Source organism: Ochotona curzoniae, unplaced genomic scaffold, assembly GCF_017591425.1.
Source record: "Ochotona curzoniae isolate NIBS_2020 unplaced genomic scaffold, NIBS_Ocur_1.0 scaffold_4701, whole genome shotgun sequence".
Taxonomy (NCBI): Eukaryota; Metazoa; Chordata; class Mammalia; order Lagomorpha; family Ochotonidae; genus Ochotona; species Ochotona curzoniae.
In genome coordinates this window covers 20,451,839-20,470,674 of record NW_024467122.1, presented here as the reverse complement: position 1 = coordinate 20,470,674, position 18,836 = coordinate 20,451,839, and the positions used below count along the sequence as shown (strand labels likewise).

The 18,836-nt window shown below is 46.2% G+C and overlaps 1 protein-coding gene across 3 annotated transcripts in view; it reads right to left on the bottom strand.

The window, feature by feature from the left end:
• SOS2 (SOS Ras/Rho guanine nucleotide exchange factor 2) overlaps positions 1-16,258 on the bottom strand; it is a 101,959-nt gene extending 85,701 nt beyond the window's left edge. The window contains exon 1 of one of the 3 annotated variants that reach the window (XM_040969661.1): positions 15,544-16,258. In XM_040969661.1, the coding sequence (XP_040825595.1) occupies positions 15,544-15,630 (87 nt within the window). In that variant the 5' untranslated portion in view covers positions 15,631-16,258. The remainder of the gene's footprint in view (positions 1-15,543) is intronic. The other 2 variants (XM_040969663.1, XM_040969662.1) reach the window with 2 other exon arrangements.
• Positions 16,259-18,836: the final 2,578 nt, after the last annotated feature.

Genomic DNA, 18,836 nt, shown 5'->3' with positions numbered 1-18,836 from the left:
TGCCCAGCTCCAGCTCTTGACTCCAGTTTTCTGCTAATATACATCCTAGCAGGCAGCAGTTGTGGCTCAAGTAATTGGTTTCCTGCTTCCCACTGGGATATATTAATTGATTTCTCCAATCTCTGCTTTAGTATCACAGTGTAGCCCCCGCCAATGCAGGTATTTGGGGTGTGAAGCACCAGATGGCAGCTCTATTTACTTCTCAAACAAATACAAAATAGGAAGAAAGGGAGAGAGAGAGAGAGAGAGAGAGAGAAAGGAAGAAACAAAGCAAGCACCTGGGTCCCACTTCCATATCCCTCAGCATAATACCTTGAGTATTCTGTCTTCAAGAAAATTGTTTGACATGGCTTTCCTCTTCCACCTCTCCTTCCACAAACGCTCTCTTCCCACTGTACTTGAGAGTAAGACAAATCTCTCACATATCCTGAAACCCACTATGCTATAACTTTAAGGTGAAATAGATAATTAAATAAATATTAGAATACTTTCCTCTTTTGTTCTGTCAAAAACAAAACAAAACAAAAACACCTATATCCTCTTGATGGCTCAAATGCTTGGGACCCTGTAACCCATGTGGGAGACCTAAATGAATCTCCTGGCTCCATCCTGGCCCCGCCACAGTTGTTCTGGCCATTTGGTGAGTGAATCAGAGGATGAAGATTGGTCTCTCCACCTTTTTCTATAACTCTACCTTTCAAATAAACGATTTTTTAATTGTTCGGAGGATGGGGGAGGCAGATGGTGTTGCTGGTAACATAACATGACAGGCTAAGTGGCATCTAATATGGGCATGGGTTTGAGTCCTGACAGCTCCACTTCTAACCCAGCTCTCTGCTAATGTGCCTGGGAAAGCAACAGAACATAGCCCAAATGCATATGCCCCTGCACCCATATGGGAGACCCTGAAAAAGTTTCTGGCTCCTAGGTTCAGACTGACCCAGCTCTGGATGTTGTGGCCATCTGTGGAAAGAACTAAAGGATGGAAGACCTCTTTCTCTCTCTCATTCTGTGTGTGTGTGTGTGTGTGTGTGTGTGTGTGTGTGTGTGTGTGTCTCCTGCTCTGTAACTCTGCCTTTCAAATAAAAATAAACAAATGGCATACTATGCTGAGGATTGTTTGGCAAGGAATGGCAGGAGGCCTTGGGAACTGAGGACCTCATTCCTGTAACTGAAAAAAAAAATGAATTCTGTCAATAACCATTAGAGCAGCTTGGAAGGAGAGATCAAGTTCAGATGAGACCAAAGCCTCAAACAAAATCTTGATTTTAGTCTTGTAAGTTGCTAACCAGAAAATCCAGCTAGACAGTGCCAAGATTTTGACCTACAGAAATTGTGAGATAATAAATGGTTATTATATTGAGCCATTATGTCTGTGATAATTTGCTATCCATCCAATACAACAAGTTAGATCTGTAGCTCCAAAACCTCATTTAAAGCCAGCTATAAGCAACTGTCTAGGCAAGTGTTACACTGCTGGCAGAAAAGCAGCCAATAGCTGGTAGGCATTCTGAGCCTGGCTAATGCCAAATTTGTGTTGACTACATCAGTGTGCCAGCATAACTGCCTATTCTGCTTTTTTTAAAAAGACATGTAGGGAAGGTGAGGAATACTGGGCTGGGAAACAACACCCCAGCCTCCAGATGGGGTCACTGCAGATTACCTGGGGAAGAGGGTCTGGGGACATGATGGCGTGGAAGCAGTCGAGGGTGTTTGACAGGGGAGGAATGACTTTTGGGTCTTTCATGTACTGGGCCACTGCCCTAGCAAGCAAGTGAGGGAGCTGAGATGGAGTGGTTCTGAGGAAAGAAAATAGGGCATGGTGGAGTCAGGCCAAGGCACCCACCCATGTGGGAGACCTGGACTGGACTGGACTAAGTAGCATTGACCTCCACCCTTCTATGTATGCAAGTTGTGTTGGGGGAACGAATGGATGGATTAGGGTGTGGGCTGTGCACATCAGGCTGGGCCACAGAACCCACCAGAATGTGAGAGAAATGGTTCTGGGGCCAATTCTATAGGGGATTTGTGGGCTCACGCCTGCAGGACTGCAGCACCCACTGGTTTGAGTGAGACATGGGGGTGGTAATGGACAGAGCCAAGCAAGACTGTGGAACTCACCTGACAGGAACTCATCCAATGTTCCTGGGAACTAGGGCTGGGAGGAGACCAAGCTAGACCAGACTGCAGCACCTGCCAGCAAGCATGAAATCTGGGGCTGGGAGTAGGCCTGGTAGGAGAACTTGGGGAATTCCCCTACTAGGTCTCAGCTCCTGCTAAGGAGCACAAGAGCTGGGGCTGGGGTGAGCCAGGCCAGACAAGGCTGTGGCACTTGTCAGCATCTGTGTGAGTCCAGTTTGGAGACAGGCTGTGCTGGGCCAGGTCGTAGCACCCATTGGCATGCATGTAAGCCAAGATAGGGTATGGGCTGTGCCTGACCAATCTGGGCAGTAACACAAACCAGTGAAACCTGAGACTATGGGTCAGACTGGTTTGAAGTACAGCCAGCACATGCAAGATCAGAGGCTTGGAACAGGCCTTTTAGGAGAAATTTGGGGACTCCCCTGCTAGGCGCAGATCCCACTGGGGAATGCAAGAGCCTGGGCTGGGATTAGACCAGGCTGGACAAGGTTGAAGTATCTGTTGGCATACGTGTGGTCTGGGTCTGGGGTTGGGGTAGCCTAGGCTGGCCTCCAGCAGCTGCTGGTACTAGCAGGAGCCAAAATGGGTGTGGGACATGATGGGCTAGGCTGCAGTACCACCTGCAGGTTCACATAAGAGCTGGGTCTGGGGATGGGCCAGGTTGAGCTAGGTTCTAGTACTCACCAGCAAGAGTGAGAATGGATGTAGGCCAGCTGGGCTAGGCCATAGTGAATGCCAGTACCCAACAGTGAATGCCAGGGCTGGAGGCCATGTTAGGCTGGGCTGCAGCATCGACCAGTACTTGCAAGATACATGATTGGGAGTGGGCCAAGTAGGTGTACTTAAGAACTCCCCTGCTAGGCTGCAGCTTCCATTCTTGAGCACAAGAATCAAGACTAGGGGCAGGCTAGGCCAGGCAGAGTTGCAGTACCGCTCGGCATATCTGTGAACTGGGTCTGGGGGCAGGCTAGGCTGGGTCAGTCTACAGCACACACTGAAATGAAGGAAAGCCAGGCAAGGTTGGACCACAAACCCATCAGTTCACCTCTGGGCTGTCACACCGGTTGGCACACACAAAGAGCCAGAATGGATGTGGGTTAATGGGGCTAGGCCACAGCACTTGGGACTAGATACAAGTTGTGTCAGGCTGGACCACAGTACTCCCTGGCAAGCATAAGATTTGGGGCTGGGAGTGGGTCTGGTAGGGAAACTGTGGGCACTCCTCTGTTAGGCTGCAGCACCCACTGGTGAGCAAAAGAGCCAGAGCTAGTGGCAAACTGGGTTGGGCAAAGTGGCAGCACCCATCGGCATGCATGTGGACTGGGTCAGGGGGTGGGTGGTCTAAGCAGCTGCAGCAGCCATGGGCATGCATTGCAGCCAGATGGGATACAGAACAGATCAGGCTAAGCAGCAGTGCATGATGTCACATGCAAAAACCAGGGCTGGGGTGAGCCTCATGGGGGTTTTTGAGAGTTGCCCCAACTAGGCCATGGCACCTGCTGATATGCATGAAGACCAGGCCTGTGGCAAGCTGGGCTGAGAGCTAAGCCACAGCACCCATTAGTTCACATAGAGATGAGGCTCAGGGCAGAACTGACCAAGCAGCTGCATCTACCAGTGTGTGAGTCAGCAGGTGAAAGTGAAAGGCCAAATCAGACTATGACTGTCTGGCACATAGAGAAGTCCAAGGTTACCTCAGGCAAAGTTTCTTGGAGGACTCCCCAGCTAGACAATTGGTCTCAAGCCCTGGCCGTGGGGAAAACTACAATGTATGTGGTCTGACTTTGGAGTGTAAGTGTCAGGACTGGGCCTCCTCAGTTGCTGATACCTGTGCAGTGAACAGCATACCTAGATGTACATGGAGGACATTGCAGCCAGCTCATCTAGGCCAGCAGGAGATGCTGACTGCCTTGTCAGAGGATGGAAAGTAGAACAGGCTGGACTACTTTCTTGGCCAAGTTTTGCAATATTTTACTGGGTCTGTGGATGCACTGAGGTGGACTTGATCAACCAATTAATACTGGAAAGATTTTCAACCTTTTTGCAATGAGGCTGATGACATCTCAGAACTATCAAAACCATTCAAGTAACACACAGAGAAATCTATCCCCACATATGGGTCTCTAAGGTGTCATCAAATGATTGTCTCCCATCCCTGAGTGCTGATGTAGTTTGACAGCAAGGAGAGGCCCCTACTTCCCTCCCTACAGACACAGAAGAAAAGAAATTGAAAAAATTGCCCACCCATCTTCCTTCATACCTCAACCCTCCCAACCCTAAACAGAGACCCACACTGGCATGTATTCCTCTCAACTATGCAAACAATGTGAAAATTTTTAAAAATAATTTTTAAAAAGACCCAATGACAGTCCAGTTGAACCTGGACTGAACTCCAGCCCTGGTGCTGGCACCTAGCATTGGTAGCAGCTGCAGGAGGCTCTCCTGATGCATGTCTCTCCCACCAGCCACTTCAGCTGCCACCAGCCTGCTAGAAACTTGGACAGAGGGGCATCCAGCACTCACCAAGGGCTCAGCCCTATAGCCTCCCTCTCCTCCTTGTGCTCTCCTGTGTTTTGATGCCCCATGCACACTTCCTACAGATGCAGTGATTTACCAGAGGGAGCCCCTGAGCAGCCCAGATCATCTCTGAGCTGAGAAAGGGGATCTGATGGCCCAGGTAACCCAGGTGCAGTTAGCTGCACAGGTGCAACTGCTGCCCTCTGTCTGGGTCCTCACTGTCCTTCTGGGGCTGGCCTTTGTTCCATTCTATGATGTAGATGTTAAGAAGCAAGGTCAAGCTGAGATGGGGTGCAGGAAGGAGGGACCCTGCTTGCCCTGGCCCACCACGAGGGGCGGTGGGGTTTCTTGCTGAGTGGGGTCAGTGTTCTTGGCCTGCTCCAGCACAGTTATGTCAAGTCCTATGCTCAGAAGGGGGCTGTGTGCTCTGGGTGTGCAACACTGCTCTCACCATCCTGCTGGATCATCTTTCATTTTACATAAAGTCTCAATAAGGGTTTTTTAAATGAGGTGGGGTTGATCCAAGATTCTATTTTTAAAAAATATTTATTTATTTATTTGAAAGACAGAGTTAGACAGAGAAAAGTAGAGACAGAGAGAGAGAGAGAGACAGTCCTTCTACTCATTTGTCCCCTCTCTAAATGGCTGCAATTGCTAGAGCTGAACTAGTCCAAAGCCAGGAGCTTCTGGATCTCTCATGTGGGTGTAGGGGCCCAAGCAGTTGCACCATCCTCCACTACCTCTAGTGGGGAGCTGAACAGGACATGGCACAGCCAGGACTCAAACTACTGCCAAAGGCGGCAGCTTTACCTGATATGCCACAGCACCCCTCCAATATGATGCTCAAAACATCATATTGAACAATAAGAACATATTGCACAAAAGATCCAAGGATTTAAAACGGCCAGTTAAGTGATTATGTAGGGAAGAGTATACTAGGCAGAAGATGTATCAACTAAAACAGTTCTGAGGCTAAAAACAAGAAATCCAGTGAAGGGCAGGAGGAGATCAAATGAGCTAGTCATCATTAAGTGAGGGAGTTAAAGAGCATAAAGGCACAGGAGTAGAATTCAGAAGAATAGAACACTAAGAGAAATCTGACTTGCATTCCAGGAAGTGTTTCGTTTCTAAGAGTGACACAATCACACTTATCTGCACTATGCTGAGAAGAGATGAAATGATGTAAGAGGGGAGAACAGCGAGACTGCCCTAATGCTCTAGGAAACTGATGATGACTTGGTTCCAGGTGGTAGAAGTGGAAAAGTACAAAATGGTGACTGAATACAGTTGTAATCTGAAGTAAAGCTGAAAAGGATTTGCTAACAGATTTGAAATAAAATATGCAAAAGACAAAAAAATATTAACCAAAGCTACAGGGTTTCAGTTTGGGCTGGCACTATAACACAGTGGATTAAGTGGCTGCTTGGGACCACCACATACTGTATCAAAGCACCTGGCATCAAGTCCTGCTTTGGCTTCCAAGCCAGCTTCCTGCTAATTTGGAACCTCGGGAGGCAGCAGGTGATGGCCCAGGCACCTCATTCCCTGTTACCTTTGTGTAATGCCTTCATGGTGTCTCTGATCCTGACTTCAATCTGCCCCAGCAACATCTGGGCAGTAAACTAGCAGAGCAGAGAATTTCTCTCTTGCTTGCTCTGCCTTTGAAATAAATGAAGGTAAATAAATATACTTTTTAAGGGATTTTTAGTTTGAGCAATTATAAGGATGAAACAGTGTCTTACTGATAAGAGAACCACTACAAAAAGTTTTTTGGGGGAAGAGGGACTTCATTTACTAGCTGAAATATTCATGAGATGTCTCTATGGAAGCGCAAAATAAAAAAAAATCTATTACCAAATGTAATAGAGAGCAGAGGTAGAATACATAGTTGGGAATCAACAGGTACAGATAACATGTGAAACAACAAGCCAAGCAGGATGGCGTATAGCTAGGTCTGACAACTCAAATCTAGGAAGGCCAGAATGAAATAAACAGGAAAATGAGAATTCAAGAAAGGAGGGGACCTATCAGAAAATGTAGAGAGAGAAAACCAGAAGTGTGGTGATCTAGAAGCCAAATGAGGAAAGGACTTCAAGGAGGAAGAGATCACTGTTGAAATTATTAAAGGATCAATGCAGGGGCTGGTGCCATGGCTCAATAGGCTAATCCTCCACTTTAGTGTTAGCATTCCATATGAGTGCCAGTTTGAGTCCCAGCTGATCCACTTCTGATCCAGCTCCCTGCTTATGGCCTGGGAAAGCAACAGACCATGGTCCAAGGCCTTGGGACCCTACATCCACTTGGGAGACCAAGAAGAGGCTCCTGGCTCCTGGCTTGGGATCAGCTCAGCTCCAGCCTTAATAGCCATTTGGGGAGTTAACCAACAGATGGAAGAGCTTTCCTTTTCTGTCTCTTCTTCCCTGTAAATCTGCTTTTCCAATAAAAATAAATTAAAAAAAAATATAAGTCAACTACACAATCCTTCAGGAAAGAAGATATGATGTCTGAGTTTACAAAATCACGTAATGAAGCAGGACACTGAAATACAAGTGCTTATATCCAGATCTTACTGATATTTGTATTATGTTGCTTCACTTATACACATTACCATATGGTGTATTAAATGCTTTATACATTTCAAAAGCTTGCTACTTACTACTATATTCTTAAAAAGATTTATTTTATTTTTATTGGAAAGTCAGATATACAGAGAGGAGGAGAGACAGAAAGATCTTTCGTCTGATTATTCACTTCCCAAGTGACTTCAAAGGCTGGTGCTGTGCTGACCTGAAGCCAGGGCCAGGAACCTCCCCTAGGTCTCCCACGTGGGTGCAGAGTCCCAAGGCCCCAGGCTGTCCTCGACTGCTTTCCCAGGCCACAAGCAGGGAGCTAGATGGGAAGTGGAGCTGCCGGGATTAGAACCGGTGCCCATATGGGATCCCGGTGCATTCAAGGCGACGATTTTAGCTGCTAGGCCACGCTGCCAGGCCCTAGTATGTTTTTAGGTAAAAGAAGTTCAGGTTAATTTTTAATGTTACTACACGAGATAATGCTAAATCCATTAGTCTCATTAAAATTCCTTGCTGATCCAAATATGCAGGCTAACAGAGGACATAATCAAAGTACTATTCCCTTGAAAGAGAGGCTATGGTTGATACAAAAGACATATATCTGATTTATGTCAAGTGGTAACACAGGTAATGCTTTGGTTGCTCAGCATAAAACACATTAATGGAATATTATTGCTCCAAATATACCATACCAAGATTAAACTGAAAATAGAAGGCAGCTACTAAATCATGGCAGACATGGAGCCAACTGCAGTGGTTAAAACACAATTCCTAATGCTTATCCAGTACTGGTTGAACTCCTTGGGTCAATTTGGGTCATTATTAGCTTGGAATAATTCCAAATGACTGCACAGAGTTCTAACGTTACATTCAGTGGCATTAAGAAGTCCAGGACTGGGGCCCAGCACAGTAGCCTAGTGGCTAAAAGTCCTCGCCCTGCATACACCAGGATTCCATATGGACACCGATTCATGTCCCAGTTGCCCCACTTCCCATCCAGCTCCCTGCTTGTGGCCTGGGAAAGCAGTAGAGGATGACCCAAAACCTTGGGACCCTGCACCCACCACTTCAGCCACTTGGACGGAAGAATTAGCGGACAGATTTTCGTCTCTCCTCTCTGTAAATCTATATGTCTGATAAAATTAAATAACTCTTTAAGAAAAAAAAAACAGAAGGCTTCTTTGGGGGCCTGAGAGGTGGCTCAGCAAACTAATCCTCTGTTGGCAGTGTCAGCATTCCATATAGATGCTGGTTCTAGTCCCATATGCTCCTCTCTACCCATGTGGTAGCCCCAAAAGAAGCTCCTGGGCTCCTGCTTATGGATTGGCTCAGGTTGAGTCACTATGGGCAATTGTGCAGTCAGCCAGCAGATAGAAGATCTCTCTGTAAATATGCCTTTCAAATAAGAATAAACAAATACTAAAAAACAAAAGGCTTGTAAGACTACATTACATACCAGCAACAATCACTCTATTTTTCTTGTTGGCCCAAGAAACACCTTCTTCCATTTTCTCAGACCTTTGCAAAAAGGCAAAAACGCTAAACTGCATCAGATTTTACCTAAGTATTTCTGAACTAAAGCCCTAATCTTCTTACTTCCCATATACTGTTATTAATTAATCCAGACATTCTCACACACCCCTTGGCTTTTCGACATGTATCAACCAACAGATTAGTATACAGTACGGTGCAGGGCCGGGTCTCCCAAGGGTTAGCTCCACAGTTTAGCTTGTTTCTCAAGGGGTAACAGGATACACAATCTTGGCCTGATACATTTAGTTCCTGGCTTAACCGCAAGTTCCTGCTTCCCTGCTCCCCGTTTAACAAGATGCCCCTGGGGGTCTTAGGAGCTGCTTGAGCATTGGAAAAATACTGGGAGGAACCAGAGAGTATAAAAGGCAGGCTAGACTTCAATAAAATGGCATTCTCTTTGCACGAATGGCCCAGTGTGTGTTGTCTTCTTTGTAACCCTAGTCCCTCCGCTCAACTTAGGGCACATGGTGACATGGGCGTTGCCGACAGTACGAAAGTACGGAGCTCAATATTTAGCCTGAATCAAATCAGATTCAATAACAAAGTAACTCAGTCAATTCTTTCTGGCTCTTTCTGACATTCACAACATGGTAAGACAACAGACATTTTCTTTTTAAGGTACAGTTTGGTTCATAACATTTACAGAAAAATCAGATAAAATAATTTTCAGATCTGGTGCAATGACTCAGTGGCTAAATACTAGCCTTACATATGCCAGGATCCCATACGGGCACCAGTTTGTGTTCCAGCTGCTCCACTTCCCATTCAGCTCCCTGCTTGTAGCCTAGGAAAGTAGTAGCAGATTGCTGGCCAAAAGCCCTGGAAGAAGCTCCAGCCACTGCAGCCACTTGGGGAGTGAACCAGAAGACAGATCTTTCTCTGTTTTTTTTTTTCTCTGCAAATCTGATTTCCCAGTTAAAAATAAATAAAAATCACATAAAATTCTTTTCAGGGGCCTAGCATGATGGCTCAGTGGCTATATCCTTGCCTTGGCATCCCGCATTTGCATGGGAGACCCGGAAGAAGCTACTGGTTCCTGGCTTTGGATCAGCAGCTACTTGGGGAGAAAACCCGACGATGGAAGATCTTTCTGTGTCACCCCTTCTCTCTGTAAATCTGCATTTTCAATAAAAAATAAAACTTTAAAAAAAGTATTTCCAGTGGGTATTTAACCTAGCAGTAAGACCCTTGTGTCCTAGCATCAGATTACCTCGGTTCAATATTGGGTTCCAGCTCCTGACTCCAACTTTGCAACAATGCAGCCTAGGGCACACTGCTTATGTTTCAAGAAATGAGGCTTGGCTACTACATGGGCAACCTGGATTGAGTTCCTGATTCCTAAGATCCAGTCCTCCAGGTATCTGGGGAGTAAATCAGCAATGGGAGCACTCCGTACCTTCTGCCTCTTGACTATTTTTCAAAAATTATTTCAAGGTATATGTCCCATTTTAAGATAAATGATTCATTTCAGCATACAATAAAATTAGGATATCACAAAAAGTATCAAAGGCATTTCAACACAACCAATAAGCTCTCTCTATAAAGATATCCCATTCCAAAGGGGCCTGGTACAGTAGCCCAGTGGCTAAGTCCTCGCCTTGCACACGTTGGGATCCTATTTGGGCTCCAGTTCTGATCCTGGTGCTCCTGCTTCCCATTCAGCTCCCTGCTTGTGGTCTGGGAAAGCATTCAAGGACAGCTCAAAGCCTTGTGATCCTGTACCCACTTCGGATTGGCACAGCTCTAGCAGTTGCTGCTGCTTGGGGAGTGAATCAAGAGATGGATGTTCTCCTCTTCTCTGTATATCTGACTTTCTAATAAAAATAAAATAAATCTTAAAAAATATTTTTTTGAATAAATATCTCATTTCTGTCTGCCTTCAAGAAATATGATAGCTTCTGAGGCTGGCATGGTGGCATAGCACGCTAATGTTCCACCGTGTGGTGCAGGCATCCCATATGAGTGCTGGTTTGTGTCCCAGCTGTTCCACATCCCACTCAGCTCCCTGCTTATGGCCTGGGAAAGCATCAGAGGATGGCCCCAGTATTTGAGACCTGCGCCTATATGGAAGACCCAGAAGAAGCTCCAGGTTCCCATCTTTGAATCAGCTCAGCTCTGGCCATTATAGCCATTTGAGGAGTGAATTAATAGTGGAAGACTTTCTCTCTGTCTCTCCTTCTCTCTCTGTAAAATTTGCCTTTCTGCTTAAAATTTTTTTTTAAGATTTTATTTATTTTCATTGCAATGTCAGATATACTGGGAGGAGGAGAGACAGAGAGGAAGATCTTCCATCTGATGATTCACTCCCCAAGAGACTGCAATGACCGGTGCTATGCCAATCCAAAGCCAGAAGCCAGGAACTTCCTCCAGGTCTCCCACAGGGGTGCAGGGTCCCAAGACTTTGGGCCGTCCTCGACTGCTTTCCCAGGTCACAAGCAGGGAGCTGGATGGGAAGCAGGGCTGCTGAGACCAGAACAGGCACCCATATGAGATCCCAGCATGTTCCAGGCAAGTACCCTAGCCACTAGGCCATTGCGCCAGAAATATGATAGCTTCAATGTTCTTGGAGAGCAGTGGTGAAGACATTTAAGAAAGATAAATAATGTAGCAATAATGTTAACAATCTGTGTTTTAGCCATTAGTGTCCTCCTACTAGGCTTTGTCATATGTACACAATTTTTTTTTGTAAGGTTCATTCACTTGAAAGTCAAAGTTACGGAGAAAAGAAGAGATGAGACAAAGAGAGAGATGGATCTTCCAACTACCAGTCCACTCCCTCAAATGGGTATAATGCAAGGACTGGGCCTAGCGGAAGCCAGGAGCTTCATTGGGATCTCCTATGTGCGTACTGGGTCCTGAGAGCTTTGGGTCACCTCTTGCTGCTTTTCAGATCATTCATTGCAGGGAAGTAGAGCAGCTGGGACATGACATGACCTGGCCCCCACATGGGATGTTAGTGTTGCAGATGGTTGTTTACCTTCTATGCCACAACACAAGCCACACCCTCTATGTTTTTATATGATCTAGGGAAGGTGTTTTATAAGAACAAATAAACAAAAAAGGTAAAGAATAATACATTTCTATTTCTAAAATAATTCTGCCATATTTTTCTATATTCTTTTTCTACAAAGTGAAATAAATATTCACTGTTTTTTGAAAAAAGTTTTTTCATTTTTAATATCAAGGAGGGTATTTGATAATAAACATACCCACACAGAGGTGTGCACACATGTGCATACACAAAGGAACTTCAAAAGGTTCATGGAAAATTAATAAATGAGACGTTCATTTTGGTGCAAAAAATTTCTCAGGGTTGGGCATTTGGGACAGCAGTTAAGCTGTCACTTGGGATGCCCGCATTCCATATCAGAGTACCTGGGTTAAACTTTGGCCACCCAACATCTAATCCAGTTTCCTTGTAATGTGTACCTTGTGAAGCAGAAGATGATGACTGGAAATACTTATATCCCTGCCACTTACTGCAGGTGACTTAGATTAGGTTTCAAGCTCCTGGTTTGACCTGGCCCAATTCTGGCTGTTGCAGGATGTATGTGTTTAATGAACTACTAAATGGAAGATCTCTGTCATTCTATCTTTTTTGTTTCAAACATTTATTTGTTTATTTGAAAGGTACAGTTACAGAGAGAGGGAGAAGCACAGAGATACAAGTCCATCTGCTGTTTCACTCCTCAGACAGGCCAGGACAAAACCAGGGAACCCCAACGACTTGGGTCATCTGCTGCTTTCCCAGGTACATGAGCAGGCAGCTGGACGGGAAGTGAACTAGATGAAAATCCAATCTAGGACCCTGCTCAGACACCCTGTAAGACAGCAGAAGACAGCCCAAGCATTTGCATCCCCTCTCACCTGTGGGGGAGACCAGGATGGAGTTTCTGGGTTCTGCCTTTATCCCGGCCCAGCCCTGGCCGCTGCAGATGTTTGGGGAATAAAACAGTGGATGGAAGATCTCACTCTCACTCTGTGTGTCCCTCCATCTCTGTCACTCTGCCTTTTTTTTTTTTTTAACTCTGCCTTTCAAAACATATTTTTTGGAGGTTCCACCAAGACATCCAAGTGGGCTAACCTGATAGAGTTGATTAAACTACACTATTCATTTCACACACACACACACACACACACACACACACACACACACACACACACACACAGATATTCCTCACAGAATTGTAAACTCAGAATTGTATTTCAATTTCAAAGGAAGTAAAATCTCATAATTTAGAGTTGTCAGTCTAGATAATAAATGACTTTAAAACATGGTTCTTAATTGTTTTTAATTTTTTTTTGCTTGAAAGGTAGAATTATAGAGAGAAGAAGAGACAAAGAGAGAGGTCTTCCATCTGCTGGTTCACTCCCCAGAAGGCTGTAGAACTAACCGAATTCGAAACTGGTAGCCAAGAGCTCCTTTTCTTCCAAGTCTCCCAAATGGGTGTGGAGTCCAAAGGACTTTCACATCCTCCACTGCTTTCCCAGGCCGTGAGCAGAGGGCTGGATCGAACATGGGATATCCAGGATGCAAACTGGCATGGGCACTGGCACCTGAGGCGGAGGCTCAGCATACTAAACTATGCTGCCAGCCCCGGGCCTTTGCTTTTTAAAATCCATCTTTGTATCCTTAGGATCCAGCAAGGTACCAAGAATCTACAATGCGTTCAGTAAATACTAAACAGATGAAAGAAGCTAGAATATACTACATGTTTCGTGGTAAAAACAGGAAAAGAGAAATATTATGGTAAAATCTTTGTAGTTTTTATCTAGCTAGTCAACTGAAGAAAGGGAGTCAAGTTCTAGATGCTTGAAATGTGAAGGCAGTCTGCCCAGAAATGACAGAAACCCTCACTGTTCATAGATGTGGTTGCAGATACCACAAGGGAATTTTTTGGCAAAAAGAGGAGTGAACTTGGAGCCCCTTAAGAGTTACAACTCTTAGCAGACACTACAAATCTACATGATGCAATGTCTCCAACACCACACAACTGGATATAACCCAGATCACTCTAATTAAAAACTTTCCAAAAAGTTTTCATAGAAATGTACCTCAGTTCTAAAATAACAACAACAAAATAATAATTGTCTTTCAGGCTTGCTCCAAAGGATTCAATTTTCTCAGATGCATTTTTATTTCATGAGCAAAGAAAATGCCAGAAATGTAGCATGCGACAACCCAGTACTCACATAAGGTACCTAAATTCCAAGAAACAGTACAACACACAAATGCAAAGTACTAGTACCAAAGCAATGTACCAGGATGGGATGCAAGCCCCCACTTTGTCTCAAGTGTAGCTGTACATGAAGAATGATTAGAGTCAAAGCTACCTACCAAGTAAATTATACAATACTCACTGCCACTGATGGTTATACACCTGTGTCACACTGCCTGACAACTGCCCTCACACTTCTGTGTGGCAGAAGGGTAATTACTATCTAAGCATTCTCCACTTTGATTTTAACTTAGGCCAGATTTCATTATCACCACTCAGCACACTTTCCATTTCTTTCCTTTTCCATAGAGAGCTAAGCTGTGCTTGTCAGAAAAGTCTAATGAACTCATCACTCCAGCACTTGGTCTAACAGTGTAACAGCTGTCCAACTGCCCTTAGTCATGCCCACCAAGTTCTCTAAAAAAGACCTGACCTGGTGCCTGCTCTGCTGCAAGTATGTGGTGCAACATCATCTTCGTGAGAACGCAAGTGATGGAAACGCTTCAACTTTGAGTGCCTGAGGAAAGTGTTCGTATCTTTATAATCCCAAGTCTTACTTTCATTTTATGAACTTTGACGTGCGAAGGTGTCTTTTCCAAGGGCTCTCTTTGAAATTTATGTTTGTATTCTTTAAAAAACCGTTCTTATTTCTTGCACGGAAGGCAAAAGGGACTAAGCTCGTATCAAGAGTAAAGGGAGCCCAAGTTCAGCAACCATTTACAGCCTTTCAATGTGTTTTGACTTCAAAACGCATTTCTTATAAAACATGATGGCAATGTTTAGTACAGAAAGTTACAGAGCTAACTTGACACCATGGCCGGGAGATACACCCTAGCTTCACATCCAAACTTGAAAAATTGATTTGTATGAGCTGGTCTCCATTCTCCATTTGGACTCCAAATTCTCCACCGCACGTAGGGGAAGACCTGAACGGAACTCTCTAAGGGGAATCGCATGCAAACAGGTAAGACACCTTGGGCAGGAAGCCGGGCGGTGCTTTCAATTTCCCTGGAGAACTGCAAAGAGCGAGTACTGTGACTCACTGTACTCACACATGGACAACGCGTTACCAAAAGCCCTGCCGCTCAGCGAACTGACACTCTGGACAAGCACGCCGTCCACAGGGAATGTCCCCCACCCACGAAGAACTTGATCAAAAGTCACTACCCGGCCCGCAAAACGTGATTTTGCATGCGAAATTCAATACCAGCGATACTTTCTCGTGCCCGGATCCAGCCGGAGCACAACAAATTGGTCAACGGCGGAAGTTGCCTGACGAAATGACTGCAACATGAAATCCAGTTTTATGATCATAACAAAACCTTCCTTCCGGGACCAGGCCAAGAAAAAAAATCTTGAGAAATGGTCTTTGGGGATACAACAGGCAATCGTGAGTCTCCAGCCACCGAGAAACGGCACTGCCCCTGGGGGCCCTGAGCCCTTAAATAACCAACTGTGCCTCTAGAAGAATCCCCACTCCTCCAGGGGTACCCACACAAGCAGGGCATGTCGCCCGCCAGCCCTTCCTCGCTCCCCTCGGCCGGCCCGGCCACAGCACTGACCTTCCGCAGGGCCGAGACCAAGAGTCCCCGCCATTTCGGACTGTTCTCTTCGCTGAAGAACTCGTACGGCTGCGGCGCCTGCTGCATGGCCCCGGCGGCAGCGCCTCCACATCAGGGGCGGCCCGCGGGCCAAGCCGGGCCGGGCCGGGCCGGTGGCCTGACAGGCAGGGCAAGGGGCCGCCTCGCCTCGCCTCGCCGGCGGCCGCCGCCTGCCGCCCGGGCCCAGGCGGCTGGGAGGCGGCGCCGGCGGGCGGGCGGGGGACCGGGGACGGCTTCCTCGGCCCAGGCGGTCCCTGGTGTCGCGCAGCTCCCTTCAGAGGAAGCGCGGCGGCCCGCGAGCCCGGGTGACCCCCGTTCCCCGCGGCGCTGGCCGGCTTCTCGGGCGGCTCCTCCTCCTTTGTCTGGGTTCGAAGCCCGGTGAGGTTAAGGCTGGCCTCGCCCCCCGCCCAGACTCCCGCTACGGCCGCGGCGGGTGGAGAGCGGCGGCGCCGGCGGCTGCGGCTGCTAGCCTCCTCATCGCCTCATCCCCGCCCTCCCTGGCCGGCAACGCCGCCCGGCCCAGCCCTGCCTGCCCGAGTCACCTCCAGAGGAGGGCCCTGGGGACAGGCGAGGCGTGCGCGTCGGGCGAGAGAGCCACACTCGCGCGCACCCAGCTGGCCGTCGTCGATGCCTGTTCAGCAGCCGCGCTGAGGGCCCTGAGGCCGCAGACCAGCTCCGGGGCCCCGCACTGGCCGCTCGGCCCGCCCCCTCAGCCCAGCGCTCGTCCTCCCAAGTCGCCGGAGAAGCCCGGCACGGAGCATGCGTGCCGCGGAACTGGCTGAGGCGCCGGCTCGGCGCTGAGGTGCTGGGGCCATGGGGCCCCCGGGGAGTCCACCTCTCCTGGGAACTTCGCAGAAGTTCCAGACGGACTGGGCAATTTACTGACTCTTTTTACGACCATGCTTCTTTCCAAGGCAGTCCTGACTCGGTGCCACTCTTCATGAATCCCCGAACAGTAGTGGAGAGAGACAGTTTTAGAGACGGAGAAAGAAAAGACCAATTGGCGTATTTGTGCTCTACGTGATTTCTTTATATAAAGGAGACAGTGACTTTCATAGGGCGATGTTGCAGGGAGCCAGGGAGGTGGCAGCTTGTAAAGTGCTGCTCCTGGTGGAGTCAGAGGTGGCAGGTAACAATGATGTCCATCAAGAAAGATCTTGAAAGATCCTTCATTTACATTGGCCCATGTGTTCAAAAAACCAGATCGTTAAAAAAAAAAAAAAAAAACCCAGCGGTTGTTTTTTAAGCTATTCATCTGTTCATCAAATATTGTAGGCTTCAGGATCCTATCATGGATCTGATCCTGGGACAAGTCGAGGTCGTACTGTCAGTAGTTCAGAATTAAGATCCCCCACTCTCAAGGTTTTGACAAACCATAGCACAAATTTCACCTCAGTGAAGATACTGAGCACATGACCTTGACCGTGTTGTAAAGAGGAGTCGGTCCAGTCCCTTGCCACCAGCCATAGAGGAAGGGAAAGATGGGCTCTAAAAAAAAAAAAAAAAAAAAAAAACCATCAGTAAGTACCACCATTTTTAGTTTCACCATCAGTGGCTAAGCAAGTACTCTCCGCAAAATACGCACCTTTTTTTCCACCTTGGAAAAATTAAAATGGCAGAGTGGGAAAATATAGAGCTCATTTTTAGCCAACTCCCCACAGAGTCACGAATGTCCTCTAATAAATGAGCACATCCACATTCCCAGACCTTGGGAAAAAGGTGGGAGAGTAGGATGCTTGCATTTCTCCAATTAATCTTGTCACGTGTGAGGACAGCATCTTTGGTTTACATACAGTGTCTTTCCTTGTCTGTCCTGTTTCCAGACCTCAGCTACTAACTCCTAAGCTGTGGTACAGGAGCGTAAAGTTGTTAGTGGGAAGTTTCCTTCTTGGCTAAGGACACTTTTCTTGGGCAAATCTGGCCTGGGGACATATTTTGTTTGGCCAAGGCTGTATTTAAGTTCTTTAAATTGCAGTTAATATTTTAACATTTAGAGATGACATGTAAAACTGCGCATTTCCGGCTTTTCTCAACAAAGATTCTACCACACTGGCCCCTACAGCATTCATGGCAGAGAATACTGCGCAGGCTCAGGGAGTGGCTGCCCTCTAGAAAAGTATGCCATCCCGGTTTCCAGTTGGCTCGCCTCCCTCCCTGGCACTTTTGGATCTTTTATGTAACCTGCTTCGTCTCCACAGGCATCAGAGCTGTGATCTCTGGGCTAAGCCGACTGAAATGTGATCCACGTGCTGGTGGAGGCTAATCCCAGGAGGACACCAGCAGAAACTTTCCCAACCAGAGGCGCCATCCAGAAAAAAAAAAAAACGGGATCCATACCCACACTAGGCACAAGGATAAATTGCAGATATGTCAAGGATTCAACTGTCAGATCCATAAAGTTAGGCACTTATAAGCTCAGAGTACAAAAGACCTTTTCATATGACACAAAGTCCAAGGGACAGATAAACTTAACATTTTAAAGGAGGAAATTTCAAAAATCCACAAGCTAAGTCAAAAAGCAAACAGCATATATGGAAAAGAAAATATCTGTAGGTTATCTTTGAAGAGTTAATCCACCTAACATATAAATGGGTTCCTACAAATTAATAAAACTAAAAATAATGGGGGATAAAGGATAATATGCAAAAATACAGTTCACAGAATGATAGGCTTATGACTGTCCATGAAGAGCTACCTATTGTAATACTAGAGAGGAGGGGCCTTGAGGAGGGCGAGGGGAAACCACAGAGCCGATGGAACTGTATCATAAAATAATACAGTTCACAGAAAAAGAAATATAAATGCCTCTTAAACATATAAAGATGCTCAATTCTAAATTATATTGTTATCAATTTTATGCTGATTACATATTATGATATTATGATAGTGAGAATACGGGAAACAGGCACCCTAATTTATTACTGGTGGGAGTATATTTTTAAATTTTTATTTATTTGTGTTTGTTTTACTTAACAAGTAGAAAGACAGAGATCTTCCATCCAATAAAAGCAACCTGACCTCTGTGGAACATTCTCCAAGAGGCATGGCAAACTGCATAGAGCAGGCTATCCTGATTGGTATGGTACCAATTATATTTTTTGAAAGAAAGGTATATTTCATTATAATTTTTCTGCAAAGATACACAAGATGTCTTTTGCCACAGGAATGAAAACTGGGTGTCTGGAAAACAAGAAGAGACTTTGCTGTGTACTCATTTGGTGATTTTGTAAATTTTCAATCATACAAATGTAGAA